This window comes from Pangasianodon hypophthalmus, chromosome 22, assembly GCF_027358585.1.
Source record: "Pangasianodon hypophthalmus isolate fPanHyp1 chromosome 22, fPanHyp1.pri, whole genome shotgun sequence".
Classification (NCBI taxonomy): Eukaryota; Metazoa; Chordata; class Actinopteri; order Siluriformes; family Pangasiidae; genus Pangasianodon; species Pangasianodon hypophthalmus.
This window is the reverse complement of record NC_069731.1, coordinates 12,498,686-12,522,630: the sequence shown is the minus strand read 5'-3', so window position 1 is coordinate 12,522,630 and position 23,945 is coordinate 12,498,686. Positions and strand designations below refer to the sequence as shown.

At 37.7% G+C, this 23,945-nt stretch overlaps 1 protein-coding gene across 1 annotated transcript in view; it reads right to left on the bottom strand.

Annotated features, from left to right (window-relative positions):
- Positions 1 to 18,391: 18,391 nt before the first annotated feature.
- bcl2a (BCL2 apoptosis regulator a) overlaps positions 18,392 to 23,945 on the bottom strand; it is a 53,272-nt gene continuing 47,718 nt past the window's right edge. The window contains exon 2 of the mRNA XM_026938147.3: positions 18,392 to 22,470. Within this exon, the coding sequence (XP_026793948.1) occupies positions 22,336 to 22,470 (135 nt within the window). The 3' untranslated portion in view covers positions 18,392 to 22,335. The remainder of the gene's footprint in view (positions 22,471 to 23,945) is intronic.

Sequence of the window (23,945 nt, the reverse complement as noted above, 5' to 3'; positions counted from 1 at the left end):
GAGACACAGTTCTGGAGTAAGGGGTATGGAGTATCAAGACAACTTCACAAAGTGAAGCGAAGTGAAGTGACTTGTGGCCAAGTATGGTGACCCATACTCGGAATTTGTGCTCTGCATTTAACCCATCCAAGTGCACACACACAGTAGTGAACATACATACACACACCGTGAACACACACTCGGAGCAGTGGACAAAGGAATGAAGAGAGCAGGAAAAAGGGGGACCAAGGTTTTGTATTCCTTTCCTGTCTATACAGCAAGCCTTAGGGAGTGCTGCAATCCCACTGTCTAATGTAGCACATCAAATTCAACCCAAGTAATGCAAGCTAAGCAGAAAGCACTGATCCCAGAACTAATTTCTTTTCTCTCACAATGTCAACAGGATACAGGGTAAAAAAAATGACTTTCAGAAACCAATATGATGCTTTAACTGTAAGAAAAAAGTCAGCTGCGGCCCTGAACTATCACTGCAGCAATCATCAGTCTGGAAATACATTTTATCTTACAGCCATACACTGCGTGTGTCGACTGCTCTCTGACAGAGAGATTTCAGATTAATGCTGTGGTGTCAGAGAAGAAGAAATCTGAGTTAAATCTGAGTAAGTTGGACCATAAGAAAGAGATGAGAACTGAGATATAAATTACAACACCAAAAGACAGAGACACAAAGGGCAGACAGACAGATTATCTGTAATCTAGAAGACAAAGAGCACCACAAAATCTATTTTATGAATTTTTGCATTTGTAATATCTACCTGCTCCATCATTTCCCTTAAGGACAATCAATCCTCAAACTTCACAGATCTTATTTTATCTATACTTACAGAAAAAAGTCATTCAATCCTTACACCCCAGAAACAAGAAACTAATGTCAATATCTAGACTTATGTCTGCCCTTCATTATGGTCTGTTGCCTCCAGTCTCTGATCCCATAACAAGAAAAAAACCTTCAGTGAAGTCCATGCACATTGCATTCATTAGTTTTTAATCTCAATTTTTAAAAAATGCTACAAGATGCTCATAAAGTTTGTATCAGCAATTACTTGGTAGCTAGTATCAGGAAGATGGTAGATTTAAAATATTCTTAAATTGCAACACTCAGAAAATCCTGCAGATTTTTTTTTTCCTCCTTTACCATCAACCTCTTGTTATTTTGTATCAGGCACAAATGTGTATTTTTAAGCTACCATCTTCCTGATACTAGCTAACAAGTAATTGGTCTGCATATGTTCTGCATATGTTAATCCAATTTCTATCATATCTTTTATGAAAACTATAAAGAATAAGGTTCCAGAGTACACATTATGATGTGGTAAGACAACAGCCTGTAGAAAAGCCAACTTGTGCCTCTAGGTCATCATCATTCATGATGAAATGTATTGAAGTGGGAGTTTTTCATATTTGGATTAATGAATATTTGACTCCTAGACTTGTGGTAAAACAATTGCAAGAATAAATATTTTCTTTTTTAAAGCTAATTTTATGAAAAGATTAATTCATTTCCTATTTTAGTGTCCTGCAATAAAACTAAAACTAAAATGAAAAGCTGTTTCTCTGTTTTGATTTTGAAAACAAAACATGAATGAACGCTACATACATGGACACAGTGAGTTTTCGCATTTTATAATAAATCACAGTCATTAGACCACATTCATTTGCTGCTATCCTCATACATTTGCTGTGTTGTTGCTTTCAGAAGCCTTCAGAGAAATAAAGTCCCCTATGACGAGATGCTATGACATAAAGGATAATGCCTGGTCATATTTGAAGAGATTGCAGAATGTTCCACCATCAAAAGCATCTCTCTGTTTTGGGGATTTGGCTAGAAAATCTTCAGGTATTGACTCTCAGGGTGTTTTTCATAGGCCTGAGCCAGCAAAGAAGATTGGCTCAAGCGCTTGTGGCATTTCAGGAGCTGCCTTTAGCCATCCAGACATTTTAATTCCTCCTGCTTTCTGTACAGTGTCTGCCTGAAAAAGTTCAACTTCTGAGGTAGAAGTGGTTCTGCTGTCAGCCATGCCCCAAAGGATGACATCCATCAAAGGCTTTTGTGTGACATTTATTACATTTATAACATTATCAAAAGGGCATCCGACAGAGGTCCCTGGTGAAGACGACTTTATAATCGCTCTTATATCCTGCTCTATTCTGATGGGTCTAGGATTATTGCGCCAGCTAAAAATTGCTGTGGCCTCATATTGCCTGACCCCAATAGGAACGAAAGCCAGGCAGTGGCACAGGAAAAGAGATGAGAAAACTATCAAGTGGAATAAAGGTTGCCCTATGTAGGACAGCCAGGGATACTCTTTTCCCAGGCATTTGGATTGCAGATATATAAATCTAAATCTTAATCTAAATCACCTTCAGATGGATAAGAATCTGAGGCCTGTCTGTCAGAGCTTTTGCCCATTTACAGATGTCTTGCCATGTCTAATCCCAGACATTTTCCAGACATTTTCAAGACTAGTTTTTTTCTGCGTTCAATTTCCAGTGATTAGCCAACATATGTGTGCTATCTGGCATTAATATTTTTCATAAAATCTTTAGCATAGACAGCCCAAGAACAGCTGATCCCTGCAGTGCCTAAATCACATTCCTAATATCACTGAATAAACTAATATAACATATGAATATTGTTTTCCTCATACTTTACATGAAATAGAAGGAAGTGACTTCATTGTAGCAAAGATCGGGACGAAGAAGAAATAATGAGTGTGTATGTCTTCCTGATAGCTCTATTACATTGCAGTATTTGAAATTCAGCATCTACCTAAGGTAAATGATGCACACCCCCTCTCCAGTAATCACCTCTTTTTAGCCATATTAGTCTTTCCTTTCCTATTATTTTCTGTCACTAGTAACTCCAGTGAATGTTAAACACTCAATTCATAAAGACAAATGTACAATCTGGTTAGCAGTGAGCAACAACTCCACAACTATAGACAGTAGAATTGTTAAAAAAATTTTAGATTCTTTTTTAAGATTCTTAAATTTTAAGAATCACTAAAATAGGAGTGTTAATGGGACTAGGCCTGTGTTTGATAGTTAACCAAGTTAGTACAGTAACAGCCCCACTGATAGTAAAAACTCCTTTACCACTATTTTTTTGCAAACAGTTTTTTTCTTAAATATATGGCAAAATTACATTTACATTTACATTTAGTCATTTAGCAGACACTCTCACCCAGACAGACTTACAAAATGTGTAAACGCAGTGACACAAAGCACCTTGTGCATGTGCAAGTATTTGTAAACTAAAAGACAAGAAGCAAATGCTAATTTGTCCAAAAAAATAAAAACAAGTTGCCTATAAATAATGTTAGGTCTATGAAATAAATGTACACTGAGATGGTTTATGGAGTTTATTTTACAGCTAAAGGGGTGCCTGACTGCAAAAAGTTTGAGAGCCCCTGATCTAGTGGGGTGAGAAAATGACCACTTCACCCATTTCAAGTGCAGAAATATATCAACCCTATATCAAAGTGAATAAATATTATTTCAAATAAATAAAAAATCAAGATGTTATACAAAAGTCAATAAATGCAAGGCAAGTGCAGAGAAAACGACGTGTTGTTCTAGATGATGTTTGAAGAAGATGGTTTTAGGTGCTGACAGAAGCTCATTTCATCACTGAGGATGAGGACATTAAAGAAGCAACCATGTTTAGACCTCAGAGAAGGACACGCCAAACACCCTGAGAAGGACACGCCAAACACACCAATTTTCAGCCAGGATGCATAGATAATGTGGTGCAACCCTTCAACAACTGGAATGCCAAGAGGAGAGTTTTGAATTTGACTCTTGTTGTAACAGAAAAGCGGTGGCGTGACCTCAGTAGGGGTCACATGAGAGAACTTCAGGAGAGTATGATCCAGCGGGCGGCAACATTCTGAACAATCTGTGGAGGAGATATGCTATATGAAGGAAGACCAAGAAGAAGAGAGTTACAGTAGTCAAGTCTTGAAATACCTAGGGCTTAAAAGTTAAGCAGATTCTGTAGTTAGAAATGGTTGTATTTTTCTTTGTTATGAAGAAGAACTCTGCAGGGTCTGGTGGCTAATGTGATGTAATCCGAGAAGTTAAGTCTAGCATCTAAAACCACACCAAGACTCTTCCTCTTCCTGCATGTGCCTAATGGACTATGTGGGTGTATATGGTGACTGACAGGTCTATACCATTAGAGTTTTCTTGAGGTTGAGCTTCATCCAGGAAGAGATGTCAGCAAGGCAGCTAAGTTAATGTTCCTAGTATCCAAAAAAAATTGTTAGCATTGACCAAATATAAGTTCCACACATGTGACTTTCCTTTGTCCTCCATCATAATGGGATAAAACAAATAACTTTTAACATCAACACCATCCAATATGAAAAAAAAAGGTTTCAAAACACACACAAATCAAACATTTGCATACCATCTGCTTGTTTGGTAAGAAAATGAGAACTACTTACAAGGAAAATTCCCCAAACCCACTGTAAAATTTGGTTGTGAATCAGTGATGCTTTGGGGTTGTTTTAGGGTCATGATCCAGAGGCTCTTGTGAAAATGAGTTCTGCTAAGTACCAGGACTTTTTAGCCCAAAACCTGGTTGCCTCTACCATGAGGTTAAGACTTTGCTATTGATTGCTCTTTTAACAAAAATAAACATTCATCAAAATACAATCAACATAGAAACTGACACAGGGATATAAAATGATAGTATAGAGTATATTCAAGTGCTCTCATTGTAACCTCTATACTTGAAAAACTCAAAACACCCAACCAGTGTGACTTGGATGGAATGAAAGCATCAGTAATAGATACATAATAATCTTAAGTGATATACTGATGTTTTATACACCAGTTAGTTCCGATCCACTAATTTGATTGGTTGAGCGGCATTCCAAGAGTGCCTATATTTCCTATAACCACACTGGGACATCTCACTGTGTGTATCACTCATCTGTGTTCACTATGTAATATTCCTAGTTCCTAGTTCCACTTCTTAGTTCGAAACAGTTACTAGAGTAGTGTTAGTGACATCAGCAGCAGACATGGCAAATGATACGTTTCAGGAATAAAACTTTTGGCTTAAAATATGAAAGCTCATCAATTGAAGCTGATAAGGAAGAAGGGACGCCAAGCCCCTATAACAGGAATGCACAAATCAACGTGAGCTAACTAGCGAGCTAGCCAACATGCTATAAAGTGAGCATGGCCTGTTCAGGATCTATTTCCTCTAGCAGAGAGATAATAAACAGAACATTTGTCCATATTCTGTCCAAAATGTCACTTATTTGATATTAATTTCTTTTATAGAACTGTTGTATAAAAACAATATTGCACTCACAGTCATGTGGTTTTTACGTACAGCAATTGCGAATACGGCTGAATCACAGCCGTGCTGATATTCAGCATACCGCACTCTTGCTCGTGCGATATTGATTAAATATAATCCAAAGGATATGGAAAAGGAGGATTGCAGCTTTTCAAGTGGCATGATTTTTTGCCTTGCACCCCCTCTCAGATATACCCCTGACTATTGTCTTATCACCATTCATACCATCTTTGTATTACATGTGGCTTTATGCACTATGAATTGACTTACTGTTCTTGCAAGTTGGGGTTTAGAGGTCATTTTGCAATTGTGCCTCTGAAATTATCCTCTGCCTCATTTCCCAGGTATGCCAATTCTCATTTTCTTTCCCTTTTTTAAGATTTGGCAGTCAAGGTTATCCTTTTTTTGCAATGTCAAACCTTAGCATTCAGTTATTTAATCACTGTTGCCTGTCAACTCATTTACCTTTAGAATTTGCTTTCCTCTCTCTTTATATCCAGGTTGTTCAGTGAATGCATTATGCAGGGGAATGCTGATGTTGGATAATTGTTCTAATTAGTCTAATGAGCAAATGACATATTGACTTCTCACGAAATCCTTCTACTAAAATCTGTCCAGTAGGTGGCCGTCCTAGCAATGCTCCTGGGCAATTATTTATAGTTAAAATAATCCAGGTTCCTATCTACTTCAGTGGGGAGAGACCCATATACCAAAAGCAGTTCAGCAAGATGATCAGTTATTCACAGGCAGTTGATATCTGACAATAATGTATTTTCTTTATATTAATAAAGATATTTTTATCTCAATAACATTTTTAAAAGATTATATATTTTTCGCTTGCTCTGGCTACTGCACATGCATATTTCTCTGTGATGGTAACTGTCTTTACCAACAGTTCAACTGGTTGATTTTACTGAAGAGGCAGGACTTACATAATCAGAAAAAAAAAATTACATAAGCAGATAAAAATACAATTAAGCACAATTATGACCATAACAAAATGGAATTGGACTCATGAGCACACTGATCCCCCATCCAGTCAGGAGAATGGTGAAGGAGGCAAGAATAGAATAGAATAGATCTGCTGCATCCGTCAATATTTACAAACAAATACTACTAAATATTTATGATGTACAGCAAGATATTGTGACATGCAGAGCATGTCTCTGATGACAACCGTTAGCATGTAGTAATGACTTCTCAATCACATGTTAAAATTTAGACACAAAAGAATACTCCAGAGCCCTCTAGTGATTCAGCTTGGTATTACAAATGACAATATAAGGGCGTTTTCACACGTACTCACTCACGGACTTACAGTGACTGCTTTATCCTGATCAGGGCTGCAGCAGATCTGGAGCCGATCCTGGGAACAGTGGGTGTGCGGCGGGAATACACCCTGGATGGAACGTGTATAGTGTACACCATGCACACACATTCACACCTACATATAGACAGCTAGCTAACAAGTTCTTTTGCCATAAAGCATGCGTGAAGCATACTGGAAGCACTTTGCTTTCACAAAACACAAATCTGATCACAGAATGACCCACAAATGAATTGTACTGAGACCCTTAGAGGTGGTCTGAGGACGGTTCACTCACGCACCTTTTGTGGGCCAGTGGCAGCGCTGACTTCAATTGTTGTTCAAATATGCACAAAATAATGCTGACTCACTGATCTGACACCACTTGGAATGCTAAAATTGACCAAGTGTGGAAAAAAGGCCTATCCAGGAGATGAGATAAAGTATAAATTGATAACTGCTAAAATATAATCATAACTGATTATATTTGGACATTTTAGCCTGACTGGAAATGAAAAAATACAAACTGCAACTTCAGCCTGCAACTACATCTATTTTCCACATTAAACCTTCTCCATATTCTCCTGGTTGCTCAGCCACATGCACATCAAAACCATGTCCTTGACAAGGTCATGGTTTAGACTCTTTCTCTTCCCATGTATAAATGCTAAATATGTAGTTGTGCTCCAGCAGCTGAATCCCAATCACTACCGAATTTCTCGTGCATCCAGCAGCACCTCAGGATTGGGAGCGTGAACATCACTGGCTGCCTAAGTGTGATGGATGAATCTGGACCAAAGCCCTGTCACATGCCTGCTGCGCTTAACCGATGTACTGAATAGATATGGACAAATTCCTGATGATTTCTGTTTACAAGGACCATAAGCACCCCACCCTGGTGTGTGTGTGTGTGTGTGTGTGTATATATATATATATATATACACTATATTACCAAAAGTATTCGGTCACCCATCCAAATGATCAGAATCAGGTGTCCTAATCACTTGGCCTGGCCACAGGTGTATAAAATCAAGCACTTAGGCATGCAGACTGTTTTTACAAACATTTGTGAAAGAATGGGCCGCTCTCAGGAGCTCAGTGAATTCCAGCGTGGAACTTTCATAGGATGCCACCCGTGCAACAAATCCAGTCGTGAAATTTCCTCGCTCCTAAATATTCCACAGTCAACTGTCAGCTTTATCATAACAAAATGGAAGAGTTTGGGAACAACAGCAACTCAGCCACGAAGTGGTAGGCCACGTAAACTGACGGAGAGGGGTCAGCGGATGCTGAAGCGCATAGTGCAAAGAGGTCGTCGACTTTCTTCACAGTCAATTGCTACAGAGCTCCAACCTTCATGTGACCTTCAGATTAGCCCAAGTACAGTACACAGAGAGCTTCATGGAATGGGTTTCCATGGCCGAGCAGCTGCATCCAAGCCACACATCACCAAGTGCAACGCAAAGCGTCGGATGCAGTGGTGTAAAGCACGCCGCCACTGGACTCTAGAGCAGTGGAGACGCGTTCTCTGGAGTGATGAATCATGCTTTTCCATCTGGCAATCTGATGGACGAGTCTGGGTTTGGAGGTTGCCAGGAGAACGGTACATTTCGGACTGCATTGTGCCGAGTGTGAAATTTGGTGGAGGGGGATTATGGTGTGGGGTTGTTTTTCAGGAGTTGGGCTTGGCCCCTTAGTTCCAGTGAAAGGAACTTTGAATGCTTCAGGATACCAAGACATTTTGGACAATTCCATGCTCCCAACCTTGTGGGAACAGTTTGGAGCGGGCCCCTTCCTCTTCCAACATGACTGTGCACCAGTGCACAAAGCAAGGTCCATAAAGACATGGATGACAGAGTCTGGTGTGGATGAACTTGACTGGCCTGCACAGAGTCCTGACCTGAACCCGATAGAACACCTTTGGGATGAATTAGAGCGGAGACTGAGAGCCAGGCCTTCTCGACCAACATCAGTGTGTGACCTCACCAATGCGCTTTTGGAAGAATGGTCAAAAATTCCTATAAACACACTCCTCAACCTTGTGGACAGCCTTCCCAGAAGAGTTGAAGCTGTAATAGCTGCAAAAGGTGGACCGACATCATATTGAACCCTATGGGTTAGGAATGGGATGGCACTTAAGTTCATATGTGAGTCAAGGCAGGTGACCGAATACTTTTGGTAATATAGTGTATATATATATATATATATATATATATATATAGCAGCATTTCCCGAAATGTTTTATTCCTCTTATACCACAGCAATTTTCCAACAATTATTAATTAATAATTGATTAATTAATTATTTTGTACTCATTAAAGAATGACACATTGTATATTTTATCAGTTTATAGTTATTTTTAAGGTTGTAGAGCAAAACTGTTAATTCCTTTTACACAGTTTTTTTTTTTCAGTTATGTGGATTATCCACCAATAAACATTGCAGCTGGAATTACTGCCTAAGCCATGCTGTTATAGAAAATTAATCAACACCTCTGACCAATCAGATTCAAGAATTCAACTGGCTGTGGTATAAATCAGTGTAATATCCATGAATGAATGAAATTTCTCTCAATTCCTTTGTTTCAAGTCAGGAAGAAAGACAAAATCAACTACAGAGATGTGATTTTACATTGCAGAGTTACAAAATTAAACCTTAACACAAGCAAGGACATATAAAAATATGAATTGGACAGTATTGAATAAAATATGCAGTTTTAGATAATCTCCACTAAGGGGCAGTCAATACACATCTGTTAGCTGCAGAAGGCATTCTTACACTCCTGCACAAAGAAGCTGAACGTATGTTGTATCTAATTAATAACCCCAGGCTGCATATTATATGTATATTATTTGTAACATTTGTAACATGGTGCAGAATGTTAAGCCATACATACATGCATAGTAAAGTGAGTTGAATAGGCTCCTGTATGGCACTGAAGGCAGTTTGAGCTTAAGAGTGCAACAAGCAGAGGGTATTATGCTCTTCTGTTTGGTTTTGTTTCCCTGTTTGAGTAGCTGCACTGGTGGAAAACAGTTTGTCTTCTACAAATTAGTGTAAGTTGGGCGGTTAACAATCTACAGCAACTGCACCACCATATTCAGCAGTGCTGCAACGTTGCAGCGTCTCACTTCACACCTCACAGAAAACATAGGCAGCCTTCAGTGTCCCAATTGATTTGTAATGTTGTGCAATTAGGAGAGATTTATAAGAATTAAACTCATGGAAACTGGTTGAAATTATATGTAAGTTAAAGATTTAAAAAATGGCACATTTACATTTTTTTCCTAATATCTATGTTTATGAAAACCAAAACTAAAACCAACACTAAAATCAGAAATACCACCAAATGTTTAGGAATCATAAAATTAATTGTCTCCCTCTTTATAACTAAATTTATTAATACCAACTTTATTACTATTTATATTAACTCATATATATATATATATATATATATATATATATATATATACATATATACATATATATATACGCCCAACTTACATATATATATACCTGGAAAGTTCTATTTTATAGTTTTCAATAGTTATATGTATTTTTCAATAGTTATATATACCTGGAGAGTTTCATTATATGACTTTCCTCACACCTCATGACATATTGTACATCCAGCCCAAACTTTCCCATCATCCTAATGTGACTTTAATTAGCACCACCTCTAGAGTGTACAGGGAGGCAGATTTACAATGGAAATTCACTTGTTCTCTGCCCAGTGTGTCAGAAATGAACAGATCCTGCTCTGGGAGTGTGTATCTGCATCTGCAGCAGCAGCAGTTTGTTGTGGTTTTTTGCACTGGTTGCCTTTGTAAACATTTTCATTCCCCCTCCGTTCCCTCTTTTTTTTCTCTCCCTGCAGACCCTGGCATCATCTTCTGGCTCCTTGCTCATGTTGAGCACATTCCCAGCATGCCACTGTGCACTGACAGCGCTGTCATTGTCTCAGCAGTCCCCCAAGCACCCTGCACACTTCAAGAAGAAATGTGTCTGTTGGTGACCTATTAAAACTAGCAGATGGCCAGGCCTAGGCTCTCTGTGTCAGAATGGAAGAGCTCAAGTAAGAGAGATCTACATATTTCTACTCTAGCCGTGAAGAAGAAGAAGTGTCTTTGTCTTCCATGCATAAATTCTCTCACTATTGCTTCCTGATAGCTCCTGTGCACAAAGAGGATATTGTGGTGCTGTGGCCTGGTTCTCTTACCCAGAGTGTACAAAAAAAGTTATTTTTTTTATTTTGTCTCTATAAAAACTATAACTACATACAGTCAGGTTCAGAAATATTGGTCCCCTTGCTAAAGATGGGTAAAAGGTATATGGAAAATAAAAAAGTATATAATTTACCAAAATGTCTTTGTGGTAAATTAGCTTAATCTCACACTCAATATGTGACACAAATCTAACCTTTAATTCTTATTCTATGAAAAAAATATATTTATCAAAAAAAATTGTTTGTTTTGTTTGGTTTTTCCAGATTTTCTCTCTAATTTAGTCTTGATCAACTCCCACCCACTAGTAGGTCTCCCTTATCATACGACAGCTACCAACTGGGGAGGATGAAGGCTATCAAGTGCTTCCTCCGAGACACATGAAGCCAACCAACCGCATCTTTCCAAACTGCTGCTCATGGTCCATTACAGGGCAGGGTAACATATGCTATCCGCCTCCTTCCGCATGCATGAGCTCACAGATGCACATGATTGGCAAGTGTCACTTTTGATTGACAGAGGAGAGAGTATGATATCCCTCCCACTCAGCGAGCATGGCCAGTTTTGTTGTCTTGTACTTCCAGCCACAGATGGCTGTGGTATTGTAGGGATTCATACTTGCGATCTCCAGATGATAGTTACACCATGTGGGAGCCGTCAAAATATTTTTCTGGTTTTTTTTTTGTAAATTTAGTTTTTTTTTTATGAACAATTTGGGACTGAAGCATGTTCCCATTTAGATTTTACATCTTACTTGACATAGAGGCCAAACACCCTTAGTCATTCATCAATATGGGGAGGATAAAAAAAATACATAAAAGAGAGTTAACCTTCATTAATCAAGCAATGGCTATAAAAAATAGTTACATACCTTTTGGCATTTCAAACAACTGGAGCTGTAATGAACCTGCCCGGAAGAGAATTGTATCTTGCCCCCATTCAGAGGTTACTGTGGCAAAAATTCTAAATTTACTGAGGCAAAGGATCACAGATGGAGATTTGCGGAAGATGGTGGCATTTTGGGGTCACCAAGTCTCCATGCCAACAACCTATTTGGAAGTCATGCCAGAAGAAAACATTTTCTTTCATCTAACCATAAAAACTATGTGTCTGGAGTTTGTTAGATGTAACTGGAATGTTGACTGGAACTGGGTACTCTGGTCAGCTTTTTTTAGCAACAAACAGCCAAGATGCATGTAGCGTAAAGAGAAGGTTGGGTATATAGACAAGTATGTAATCCCCACTGTTAAGTATGGTGCAGGATCTGTGGTGATTGTCCTCCACAGGCCCTGGGAACCTTGTTAGTATACATGGCATTATGGAATCCATGAAGAACCAGTAGATCTTAAATGAAAATCTGGTTGCCTCTGCCTAGAACTTACAATGGACAGGACAGTGCAAAGCATATATCCAAATCCACATTTCACTGACCACAAAATTGGGTTTTTGACAAGGCCATTCCAGTCCCCTGACCTAAACTTCACTAAAAACCTGTGTGTAAGCTGAAGTGGAAATTCCACAAAAGAGGATCTAGGGTCCTGGAGGATCTGGAGAGATTCTGAAGTGAGGAGTGGTCCTTACTCTGTATTCTCCAATCTCTTCAGGCATTATAGGAGAAGACTCAGCAATGGGAATTTGCACAAAGTACTTCATGCATTTGTGACACATGGTTTTCTTGGAAATATATTATTGATAAGGATGTTATTTCATAAATAAATTTACTTCAGTTAAAGTTTAGAGTTCTCTCATGTTTTCAGTGTGAGATTACTCTATTTAACCACAAAGACATGTTTTCCTAATCTTTTTAATCCATCTTTACTAAGGGTGCCAACAATCCCAGAGCTGACTGTTGCTGTAACTTCTGTCTCAAATCAATGAACTTGAGCATGTTTAAAAATTGATTGTTACTCATGTACCCTTTTATTATATTATTTAATCAAATTAAATATACAGTATTCTTCTCTAACAAATGATCCCAAATTCCTCTTCTCAGAGCAGGTTTGATCATCAGTACTCTTTATCCTAATAGGCTTTCTTCTTTTATTTATTCCTTTTTTATACCATGATTTTATTTCCATCATTTTATATTATGCTGATTCTCATAAAACATATTCTTATCTAATCACTGACTTCTAAAATCCCTTAGCTTGCACACTAGAATACTTGTATTAGTGACTTGTATTTGAGACTTGAACTTTCTTTTTTTTCCAAACTGTCTGATAGAAGTGGAACCTGATCTTTTGTTGTGCATTCTGAGATGATTTTCTGCTCACCACAGCTGTTAAGAGTGATTGTCTGAATTACTATAGCCTTCAGCTGAAACCAGTCTGGCCATTCTCCTCTGACCTCGCTCGTCAGCAAATCATTTCCACCTGCTGTTGTTAATTAATGCAAAAAAATATAGAATAGACACAATGCTAAGTCAGCTACTCATCCCTCCCTCTAATGAAACATAAAGTATCATGTTGTCCAGCCCACCCAGATCACAATCACTGAGTCTGTGTGTAAAGTTCTAGTGCACAAGAATCAAACAGAAATTCTGTTTGAAAAGCCAGCTTTCAACTTCAGAGCTTCAGGCTGAGCCACAGGCCCTGAAACCCCAGAGCCTAAGGATGAGAATGAGTGAGCTGAGTCTTAGGGGTCTGAGACAGATCACAGGCTGACAGGGGAGGTAGCAGGGAGATGTTAATAATAAAGGGACAACTACCCATCTCTCTCTGTGTGCATTGCTTACCCATAAACATAGTCTCTGCCAAGTGTGTAATTGCACTGTGAAAGAAACGCCTAGTTATGAGTGTGATGACAGTGTACTGTGATAAGGAAAGGGTTAACATTGCGTTAAAATTGCATTAACATTGCACCATGCTGGTACAGATCTATAGTTAATGGCATTTCAGTGGAAATATGCTATGAGATTTTTACACCAAGGCCAACTACTTTTAAAGAACAAACCTACCAGGTGAAAACAACAGTAGAAATGCAAAAGGTATAGCTGTATGAGTGAGTGGAAGATAGCCAGGGGGTGGAATAGCTTTCACTATGGGCTGAATCAGGAGAGGAAACAAAAATTTCCTCTGCAGGAACGCCAAATTGGCTAAAACAGACTTAAGCAAGTCTGTCTTTTTAAGTAAAACTATGTAGTGTCTGACCCAGAGAGAGGCTCAAAAGGGAGGGGGGCCAACATGATACTATCAATAACCTATAAAAGCAACATAACTTGTTTGCAACTAGAGCATTATATATATATATATCTCACAGTATATATAACAGTATATATATCTCACCATCCCTTTTCCGAACTGTCTGTAGTGTGTGTGTGTGTGTGTGTGTGTGCGATTGTGCCCTGCAATGATTACAATATATACAAATATTGACACATAAATTTATATGCTGTGATAAAAAATGTAATACTCCTATTTTATTTATTACTTTTATTATTTCTTGTTAGTTTACTTGTCCAAATTATACACACAGTGATGTCATCTAAAACAGTTTTATGCAACAAATTCCTATATTTTTTTGACCACTAGAGGCCCTTAGTGGATACTTGAAGCCTGGAGAAATGAACTGTTTTCAATACACTTGGCTAGAAAACTTCAGCACTTCATGAAGCTTTGTTTTGCCATCATTAGTTGATGCCTTTTAACCCTAAACTTGTGCTTTTCAACCCTGTCGAAGCCACTCAACGTTGGTTCCTGTCTGCCCCTATTTAAATGACCCCCATGTCACGTTTGTCTGTCACAGGTCATTCATTGCCACAAAAGTAGGCGGTGATTATCAATGCACAGGTGTAGACATTCACTCATTTCCTGCTTGTTCTCTCAGGCTGCTCCTTCTTTCTGCAGGTGGTCAAGCTCACAAGACAAACAAGAGAGTGTACTGGATGCTCATGTAACTGCTCTAATCTGGTCAGGGTCATCATGAATTATATTATAATAATTATATTATAATTTATTATATTATATTATAGATTATAATTATATTATAAATATAATTGAATTATATTTTGGGGAAATAAGAACCAAACTTTGTTAGAAAATACTACAAGTAGGTGCAAACAAATATAATAACTGTGAGACCAGACGGGATTGGTTAAACTTTCTGTAGGAGCAGGAGAGTTTAGTGAATTCCTTTGGGAGTAGACAGAATTAAAAAAAAAAAAGGCCCTAGTATCATCCAACATGTGAGAGGTGAGAAATACAATCAGCTCCAATCCACAGATATGTTCTCCACATAAAGTACGATTTAAAATTCCATTCACTCCTTGTGACATCAGATTTCACCTCTGCCATGGAGGAAGTCACCTCTCCATATATCTTTCTGCCTTACTACCTGAAGCCCCAGGACAACATCCTGCAGGAGGAATCATTGTGCTAGATCTGTAATGAGACAGGATATAGCTTAGCAGCCTAGGGTAGAGTCTTGATCAAGGATCCAAACTTACAACCTCAAGATCACCATCCCAAAGCCTTAACCACTGAGCCGCCACTGATTATTGCCATGTGATTAGTCTGTTGTGCATTAGACACAACTGTTGTTAGATAGGCAACCAGTGAACTAGAACTTTAAATGTCTAAAATTTAAGATAATCTCAGCAGAGGCTCAGGTTTCTGTGTATGTATGTATGTATGTAGGGGTACACAAGGCAGTCAGAAAATTTGTCACCCTTACAGAGTAAACTGCACAAATCTCTTGGAGGAACATGACCTGGGTTAGATATTGCTTCTTTGTCTGACTAAATTTAGCAAAAAGAAATGTAATTAATTGAAAATATATACTAGCAGTTTCCCTAAACAATAAGAATAATCTAATGTTGGCACAGACCTTGTTTGAGGTGGTGAGATGTAATTTAATGTTATGCAAAGAAAAAAAATTTACAAACCCACATTAATAGAATTTTTTTTAAACTTACTTTTTTATATTTAATTGTTAGTAATTATTCTTAGTTTAAATGTAGGGTAAATTTGTCAGTGTTGGAAGGTTTGTGTAATAAGCAAGTCAACACTGGTGTTTCTAAGCCTTTACAGTGACATTACTATGATATAAATTCTCTACTTGAACAAAAATAAAGTCCAAAAAAAAAAGATAAGATAATAATATATACAAAATAAATAATAATACTTAAATAAAAAACAAAGTGTACAAATGAATTAATGAATCAAAGTCAAATAAGAGGTGATTCAGCTGCTTAAATAAATTATCCATTAGTCACTTTCAATCGACTCCTTTGTAACCAAGGATAGCTCTTCTGGTAAATATGTTTGGTGTCAATCCTTTGTATGTTCCTCTTAATCCATTCCTCAGAGACAGGAGCTAAGACAGGAAGAAAAAATGTGAAGAGCATGAAGAAAAGCTATTAAAGAATGGAGAAGAACCACAAAAAGAGGATAAGATAAAGGAGATATGGTTGTACTAATTTTAGTCATAAAGCTACAATCCTGTCAGAAATAAAAGTGTTCTTAACTGTAATGAAATTATTATCTACGATATAGTGTTAAATTGTGAAATTATGTTAATGGAAACTTTTTTGAAATGCCAAGAATGTGTTTCTATTTTTATAATTTTTATAATTTTTTTTTTTTTTAATTATTTAGAATTTTCTAATTTTTTGTAAATTAAGTCCAGGTTAATATTAATCCACTCGTTCTCATACATTGTTGTTTCTATAGTAACAACTTACATAGACTTGTAGGGCAGCTGCTCCACTTATACGGATTAAAAACATGTTTAATTGTTTATATGGCGTGAAGAGACATCTATGTAGTGTTTTTGGAAGAAGTCTGCAGTGCTAGAGCTTTGTTAAAGTCTTCAGGATGGAGGGCTTTGTACTTTGCAGTTTCTCTGAAACTTGACAAGCTACAATTTTTTTGTCTTATTAACTTCAAGAAGGAGAAAAATAAATAGAGGCTGGTGAAGGAGTGACAGTTCATAGCTACATAACTGATAACAGGAACAGATTTGTTTTGCAGACATTCCGCTACATTACATGAGTTAAAAGTATGGCATACTGTACCGTTCCTTAATAAACAAAAAGGAAGTTAAAGGAAGATAATGAACTTTGGTACTGGTGACAGTAACTCTGACAGAATGCTTCACATTCAGGCTGCATCACATCACACCATCATTGATTATTTTTCTATAACAGCTCACCGTTCATGTTTTATTCTTTACATATACAATGGCATTTGCTTTAAGTGTTTGTGAAAACCTTGGCCTGTGGGAATAGGTAGATTTCATATTTTCTGAGCTTAATTCATGCATAACCCTGATTATTATCAGGATTATTATTATTATTATTATTATTATTATTATTATTATTATTATTATTATTATCAAATGCAGGTTGGAAAAAAAGACAAACAAAATATTTTAATTGGTTGGTCATGTATCGTGAATATGAGATCTATGGTTTTCAGTGTAATAGCTTTAGACAACATCTGACCGATTTCTGATGTGTTATTATAAAATATTGGATTACGGATTGAAATTCCTATTCAGACATATTACAGGCATTGATGGCTTGTTATTAGAAAATTTTCTGTCTATCTCTCAAATTAGACTTAAATTCTGCAATTATATTCAAGTGTGGATACTTAGAGCTTAAAAATCTACCCTCAGTTGTGCACATTTACCAAGCAGTGCACACAGGCAGTCCATGTAGACGACCAAAAAAAGAAAAACTTAAAAATTCTCCTTCTTCCAAGCATTCCAAATATTTCATGTGCTGAGAGGATAGCATTTTGCACACAGAACTCTAAACCTGAGCTAATTTAGCCTTACCCTTCCCATGGGCTAAACTCTCCATGCTCAAGTTTTTCATTCCTTTTCTCTAACGAGGATGTTGCGAATCGGCCGTGGGGCTTTGAATGCAGGAGGAGGTTAATCTGGTGTAATGTCTAATGATGGAGATTTCCAGAGGGAACTCTGTGTGCAGTTTGAGCCCTGCAGCTAAAAACACTTCCCCAGTTGTCCTAACTGACATGAAGAAATGAATGCTTAGAGTGCGAGCATCAGCCCTGGTATTACTGTGACCATATTCCTCATTTCCAGCAGGTCCGGAGGTAACATTAGGCTTTGGGAGCATCCCTTTGGATTTTTAGATGGAGTCTGACAAGCTGTGCGACTCCTGCTGTATCGCTTATGACACAGTGATGGAAACTACTGAGAACTACTGAGTTTATTCTCAGTAGGTTACAGAACACACGCAAGTTCCTCACTCTAGGGCTCTGTAGTGTTTCTGATGTGTTGACTGAAGTAAATAACACACATTTTCTTATTCACACTCCATCTAAGTCTCACAATGAATTCTCAAGTTAAACAGAATAAACAGCAGAGATTCTTCAGAGTGTAATTTAACGCTAAAAACCGCTTTCTCTAGAGATGACGACTCAATCCGAGCTTTCGTTTCTGAAACACAACCTGTGTATAAAACGTCTCTCTTCCACTGACTCACTTCATATGCAATATGGAAGAATGTGACACACTATGGCAGAGGGAGTGCTATGGTTTAAGTTTATGATTCAGTGATTCAGTGACAGCTCGCAGATGGTAAGGCAAGGTTTTTCTTTTAATTAGGACACATCATTGTTAGCTTATGATAGGAAGAAGAGAACAAAATAGTATGGGCATATCAGAACACCTAAGGGTTATGAGGATAAATTAAAACAAAATACAACAAAAACAGCTTGAACAGTGGTTTATGCAGGCTACATTTCGAAAGCAGAACAAATAATGACTGCAATAAGAGGATCTGATAAAGTATAAACCATGATCCTCTAGCTATCATCTTTTAATATACAAAATACCGTGGATATTTTGTTCAGGTTTAAAGGTTCCATAATTAAATTTAGTGCTACCCTGTGAAATGAAAGGTACAAAATAAGAAAAGCAATAAAATTACAAAACAGAAAAAAATGAATGTTGTGTCTGGCTTGGCTCTTTCATTGTGGCATGTTTTGGAAATGGTTCTATGATATTAGCTGCCTAAACAGACAAAAAAAGTGCATTAACCTTTTTTTCACAATTATATATAATGTAGAGCTGATTGGGGCATATTTTTCAGAAAACAAGACATTGCAGAAATGCATATAAAAATCACATAGCTGAAAGTAACTCCAAAATGCTGCAGCCAAAATAATAATAATAAAAAAAATAAATCACAATCACACTCATACATAATGTAAATAACAGGGTTAAATACCAACTGGCGCTGTCATAAACACAGAAATTACAACAGATCAATTCACACAGAGGAAAAGCCTCCCACCTTTACTCAGTTAAACACTCCCTCCTTGATAATTAAACTGATGAAGAACCCAGAGAGATGCTTTCATGCTTTATCAATGGACATAAACATTAACAATGCATAGTGGTAGAAGGAGACACATATACAGTATAGATATGACATTCAAATTCATCGTAATGAAGCTTTGTTGTGCCATTGTCCCAATTAAGAAGCCGGAAAACTTCCTATTTTGGCTTTGAAATTTCTTTGTAATATGAGAACCGATGATATATAATAAAATATACATATATTAAATAACAAAAAGGTACTAACCCAGGACCGATTCCAGGTAGCTCTTTCAAAAAGCCCTCCCCCCCCCCTCAACTATGAGAACGATCTCATAATAAATCGCACCAATTAACATTAACATACTCCAAAGCATGGAAGTTTCACATGTTTAGCGGCTCCAAGATTGCACTGGAATCCTCTGCAGGTATTTTACTTTTCTACTCTCCGTTTCTCAGTGTCTCCTCAAGGCTTGCAGCAGGATGACCTTTTTTTTTTTTTTTTAAACCTCAATTTGTTGCATTATAATTGCTCCTGGAGACAGAGGAGACACAATCCTATCTCGGATTCTGTTTTAGAAAGCGTTAATCATGGAAATATCAAGTGTACCCAACACCTTACCTAAATGCCAATTTGTAACAGTTACCACAAGCCAACTTGGGTAAAGGTTACATCTGAGATTGCTAGCATTTCTGTAAATTTTTACATAAGATAGAGTTGGGGAATCACCATCTGAGCCAAAAATTTCCCAAAAACGTCTTACAAATTAATTATTCATCTTAAAATGAATAATGATTTCAGTTGAAAAAGCTGGTTTTAATAAACTACTCAATGCATCTTTCACACTACTTTAACTGTTCTACAGAATGTTTCTTTTGGGAAACTCTGGCCCTGACCTCATTTGTCAAACTCGGCAAACAACAATTTCTCTTGATCCGGAGTGTTTATACAATCACACTAAGGCCGTCTGAGTCTTTAGACCCTTCCTGATGAATGAAGCTTACAGAGTGGGGAGATTTCAGTACAGCTCCCCACCAGTGGCAGTTTTTGCTGTATCATAAAGCAGCATCATATGATGTCTCAATGACGAGGATGTTACATTGCTGAGAGCTACACATCTCATTAGCAGCCATTAAAATACATGATGTTACAGTGCGAGTCTTCAACTCTCTCCCGTAAGATACTCATAAGATACATAATAAACATACTTCTGCATTCAAAGCAGAAGCTTAACATTGCATTACGTCCAGGTTTTTGTACCTTTAGAACATGAAACATGAGTTCTGCCATTAAATTTGATGGACTACTAGATAACTTGCATTCTGGAGACAAAGCTCCATCACTTAGGCCTTTACATATTAAAATGACTGGTTACATCACTTAGATGAGATTAAATGACAGTAAAACATTAACAAGTAAACATAATATTTTACTACGCCATGATTGTCAAAGATTCTACCTGCCAGGGGAAACTATAGGTCCCTAGCTGAACGTGTCAGACAGATGTCTCAATGTCTTTAAATCCTCCGCATAGAGAGCACTGGGATATCTGATACCGCTTGGGTTCTGCTCAGGATGAAAGCAGCAGCAGAAGCACACAGGTTCAGTTGTCTAGTTTCAAGCTAATTCCTTCGACACAAGAGCACACTGAGCAATGGTAACTCAGCAGTCATGGTTCCGTACTTGTTGAATGGTCCAGAAGGTTGGTTCGAATTCTAGGTCTGTCTCCATTGGGTCATTAGACCCCCACTGCGCTGCCTCAATTGTCCAGGGGGGTCACATAATGTTTGACTTTTTAATGATGTGAAAATAATGTATAAAAATAAGAAAATAAAATAAAATAAATCAATAATAATAATAATAACAATAATAATAATAATAATAATAATAATAATAATAATAAGTATTATTATTATCATCATTATTATTATTATTCACTTTCTACTATGTCTTTCTGGAGCTTCTGCTCCCTGGATGCTCACTGTGCCATGCTGAATGAAGCCTCTGTTGCTACCTGCCCCCTCCCCGTACCCCCAACCCCCTCCCTACCACACCTGGCTGACCCCAGCTGCCCTGCTTTATCTCTGGTTGCTGTAATGGGCTAAGAGATACCCACCTTTTCTGGCTAAGCTCTCTCTCAACACATTCTACTTACAATCACACACACACACACACACACACACACACACACTCTTACATCTCTCTACCTGCATCCTGCTTTTCAGGTTCTACCCCTTAAATAATCTTATTTGATGGCTTTTAGCCCTCAAATTTTTTCTTTCCTTTTTTTTAATAAAAGGGACATGAAATAAAAGCAAAGTGACACCAGACGAGATGAGAAAGGTTAAATGTCTCTAGAGTCACACCATACACAGAGACACATATTATACATTCAGGTGTGGTATACCTCAGAACACAACTTTTAAGCTGTTGAAAGCAAGTGAAGCGAGTGCTTAGCGGTTATCCAGCAAGGACAAATCCAGAAATCCATTCAAACAGACGAGCATGCCTAATGAGGAACGAGCAGCACTTGCTACTTTTGGGAGGAACGCTGAGAAACATTTGAGAAGGAGAAAGACAGATAAAAAAGAAAAAATAACACCCAACAATGTCCTACACAGGTGGTGCTTTTCCATGCTGAAAAGGCCATCATGCAAAAAAGTAGCTTGCCACTATGCATGCAGACAGTGGAGCATTCATAGCAGTCTCTTGGTTCATTTCTTTTTTTTTTTTTTTTTGCTTTCCAACTCCTACGTTATACACATATCATTCCATGCTACACACAAAGTAATAAAACCATAATAAAGATCATATGGGGACCTCTGGCATTGCAGGTTCATAGAAGTTCAAATGTAAATAAAGTTTACAGTAAAAGAACTAAATGTCATTTGTGTGTGCTGATGTGGTCCATGAATTTGGGAGTTGTACATTCTGTGTTTGCTGTGTGTGTGTATATGTGTAAATATATATTTGTATCTAGATCTATACATGGCAGTGATAGTTATAGTACATGTGTAGGAGCTTCTCGTTTTTTTTTTGTTTTGTTTTGTTTTTTTATCATTGCATTTCTCCCACTCCAGTTTCAAGGACAGCTCCATAACATGGACGGAACACCAGGGCAGTGCTACGCTGTTAAACCAAGTGCCTTCATAAGCCAGAGGACAGACAGAAAAAGAAGGACAGGTGTTGATGATCCAGATGATCACTTCTGAGAAAAAAGCGCGCCAATAGTGACTCCTGCTGCTCCCAGTGCTGCCAGGCCAAAGACTGTCTTTAAATAGGGCCAGGGGTGGAACAAGGATGCTCTCTGATGACTGTAGAGCTCCACAAAGGCATCCTGGAAGACAGAAGAAGAAATACAGTCAGCCGTTAAAACACAAGACATTCCAAAACCTTTCTAGCTCCTGTGATAGTATACAGTTGTAGAAAAGTAATGATTTACATATAAGTCCAGTATCGCCCAGAAGAGGATGGGTTCCCTTTTTAAAGGTTGTTCCTCATGTTGTGTGAGACAGTTTTTCTTGCCATTATCAGCTCTGTTTTTTTTTTTTTTTTTTTCATTAGAAATCTACATCTACATCCGGATTTCTGTAAAGCTGCTTTGTGACAATGTCTATTGTTAGAAGCACTATACAAATAAAATAAAACGGAACGGAATGAGTAAGACTGAGTCACAATCTATTCTATAGCTTTATATACTATAAAGGTAGGGCATCATTTACTATAGATAATGATGGTGTGAAAGCCCTTTTCAGGGACTTAGGGATCTCTTCCCTCTTTGCTCCACCCAGTTTTCACAGTTTTATAAACCAGACACTTCACATCTGTGCAACTAGAATCCCTGCAGGCCACCAGTCAGCCCAACAAAGATACAATGAGAGAAAGATGAAAACAGATACAGAAATAGACAGCGATTTCTTGAATGTGTCACTTTAAATAAACTTACCAATATTTAAACAGAGAAGAATTGTCAAACATGGCTTTATATTATGATTTCTATCATTATTTTTACTAGTGCTGTTCTTTTTTTTTTTCACAATGGGGGGACGTTGAGTTAAAGAATACCCATAAGGAATAGGTGTACTTATTCCTTAGTCTGTCCTCTGTCTCTTCCCTCCTACCCACGATGCATCTGTTGCTTCACTGTCCTGTAGCATTTCAGACAGCAGGCTTGAAAAGCCACAAGGTAAAACCCAGAACAGTGCAGCCAAAACCCACAGCATGTGTTGCTCTACAGGCTGCTGTCGCTCGGCACCCAAAATATCACCACTTATCTGAGCGTTTGGCACGAGGAAATAGCCGAGTTCATCGTCCCTTCCTGCTCGCTGGACCATTTATAAGGAAATAATGAGCCTCTTCTCCCCAGAGAGGTGACTGAGAATTAATAGCGGGAGAACCCCTATTAAACACCATTCCCAGAAATAAAATAAATTATGCTTGGCCTGAGACAAAATGGCACTATTTCAGCGATATATTATCATAGATTTAGTGGATATAGAGGGCATGGCTCCCAGCAGTGGAGATGAGCTGAAGAGCCTCGCTGACTTCTCTTTCTTAGGGTAAATGCGCAGACAGTATACGATCCAATGATTTTTTTTTTTAATAATTAGCCCAAGTAGCTTTAGATGCCTGCAATATATGCAGATAATATCTGAGATAGTGCATCTAGTGTCAGATATAGACTGCTCAGTAATAAGTCATCCATGCATGGATAGTGGCAAAATAAATGAGTTTGTTGATGCAAATATGGGAGAAGATTATTAACTGTTTATGCATATATGCCTGTGTGTTTATGCATGAGCATGTGTTCAT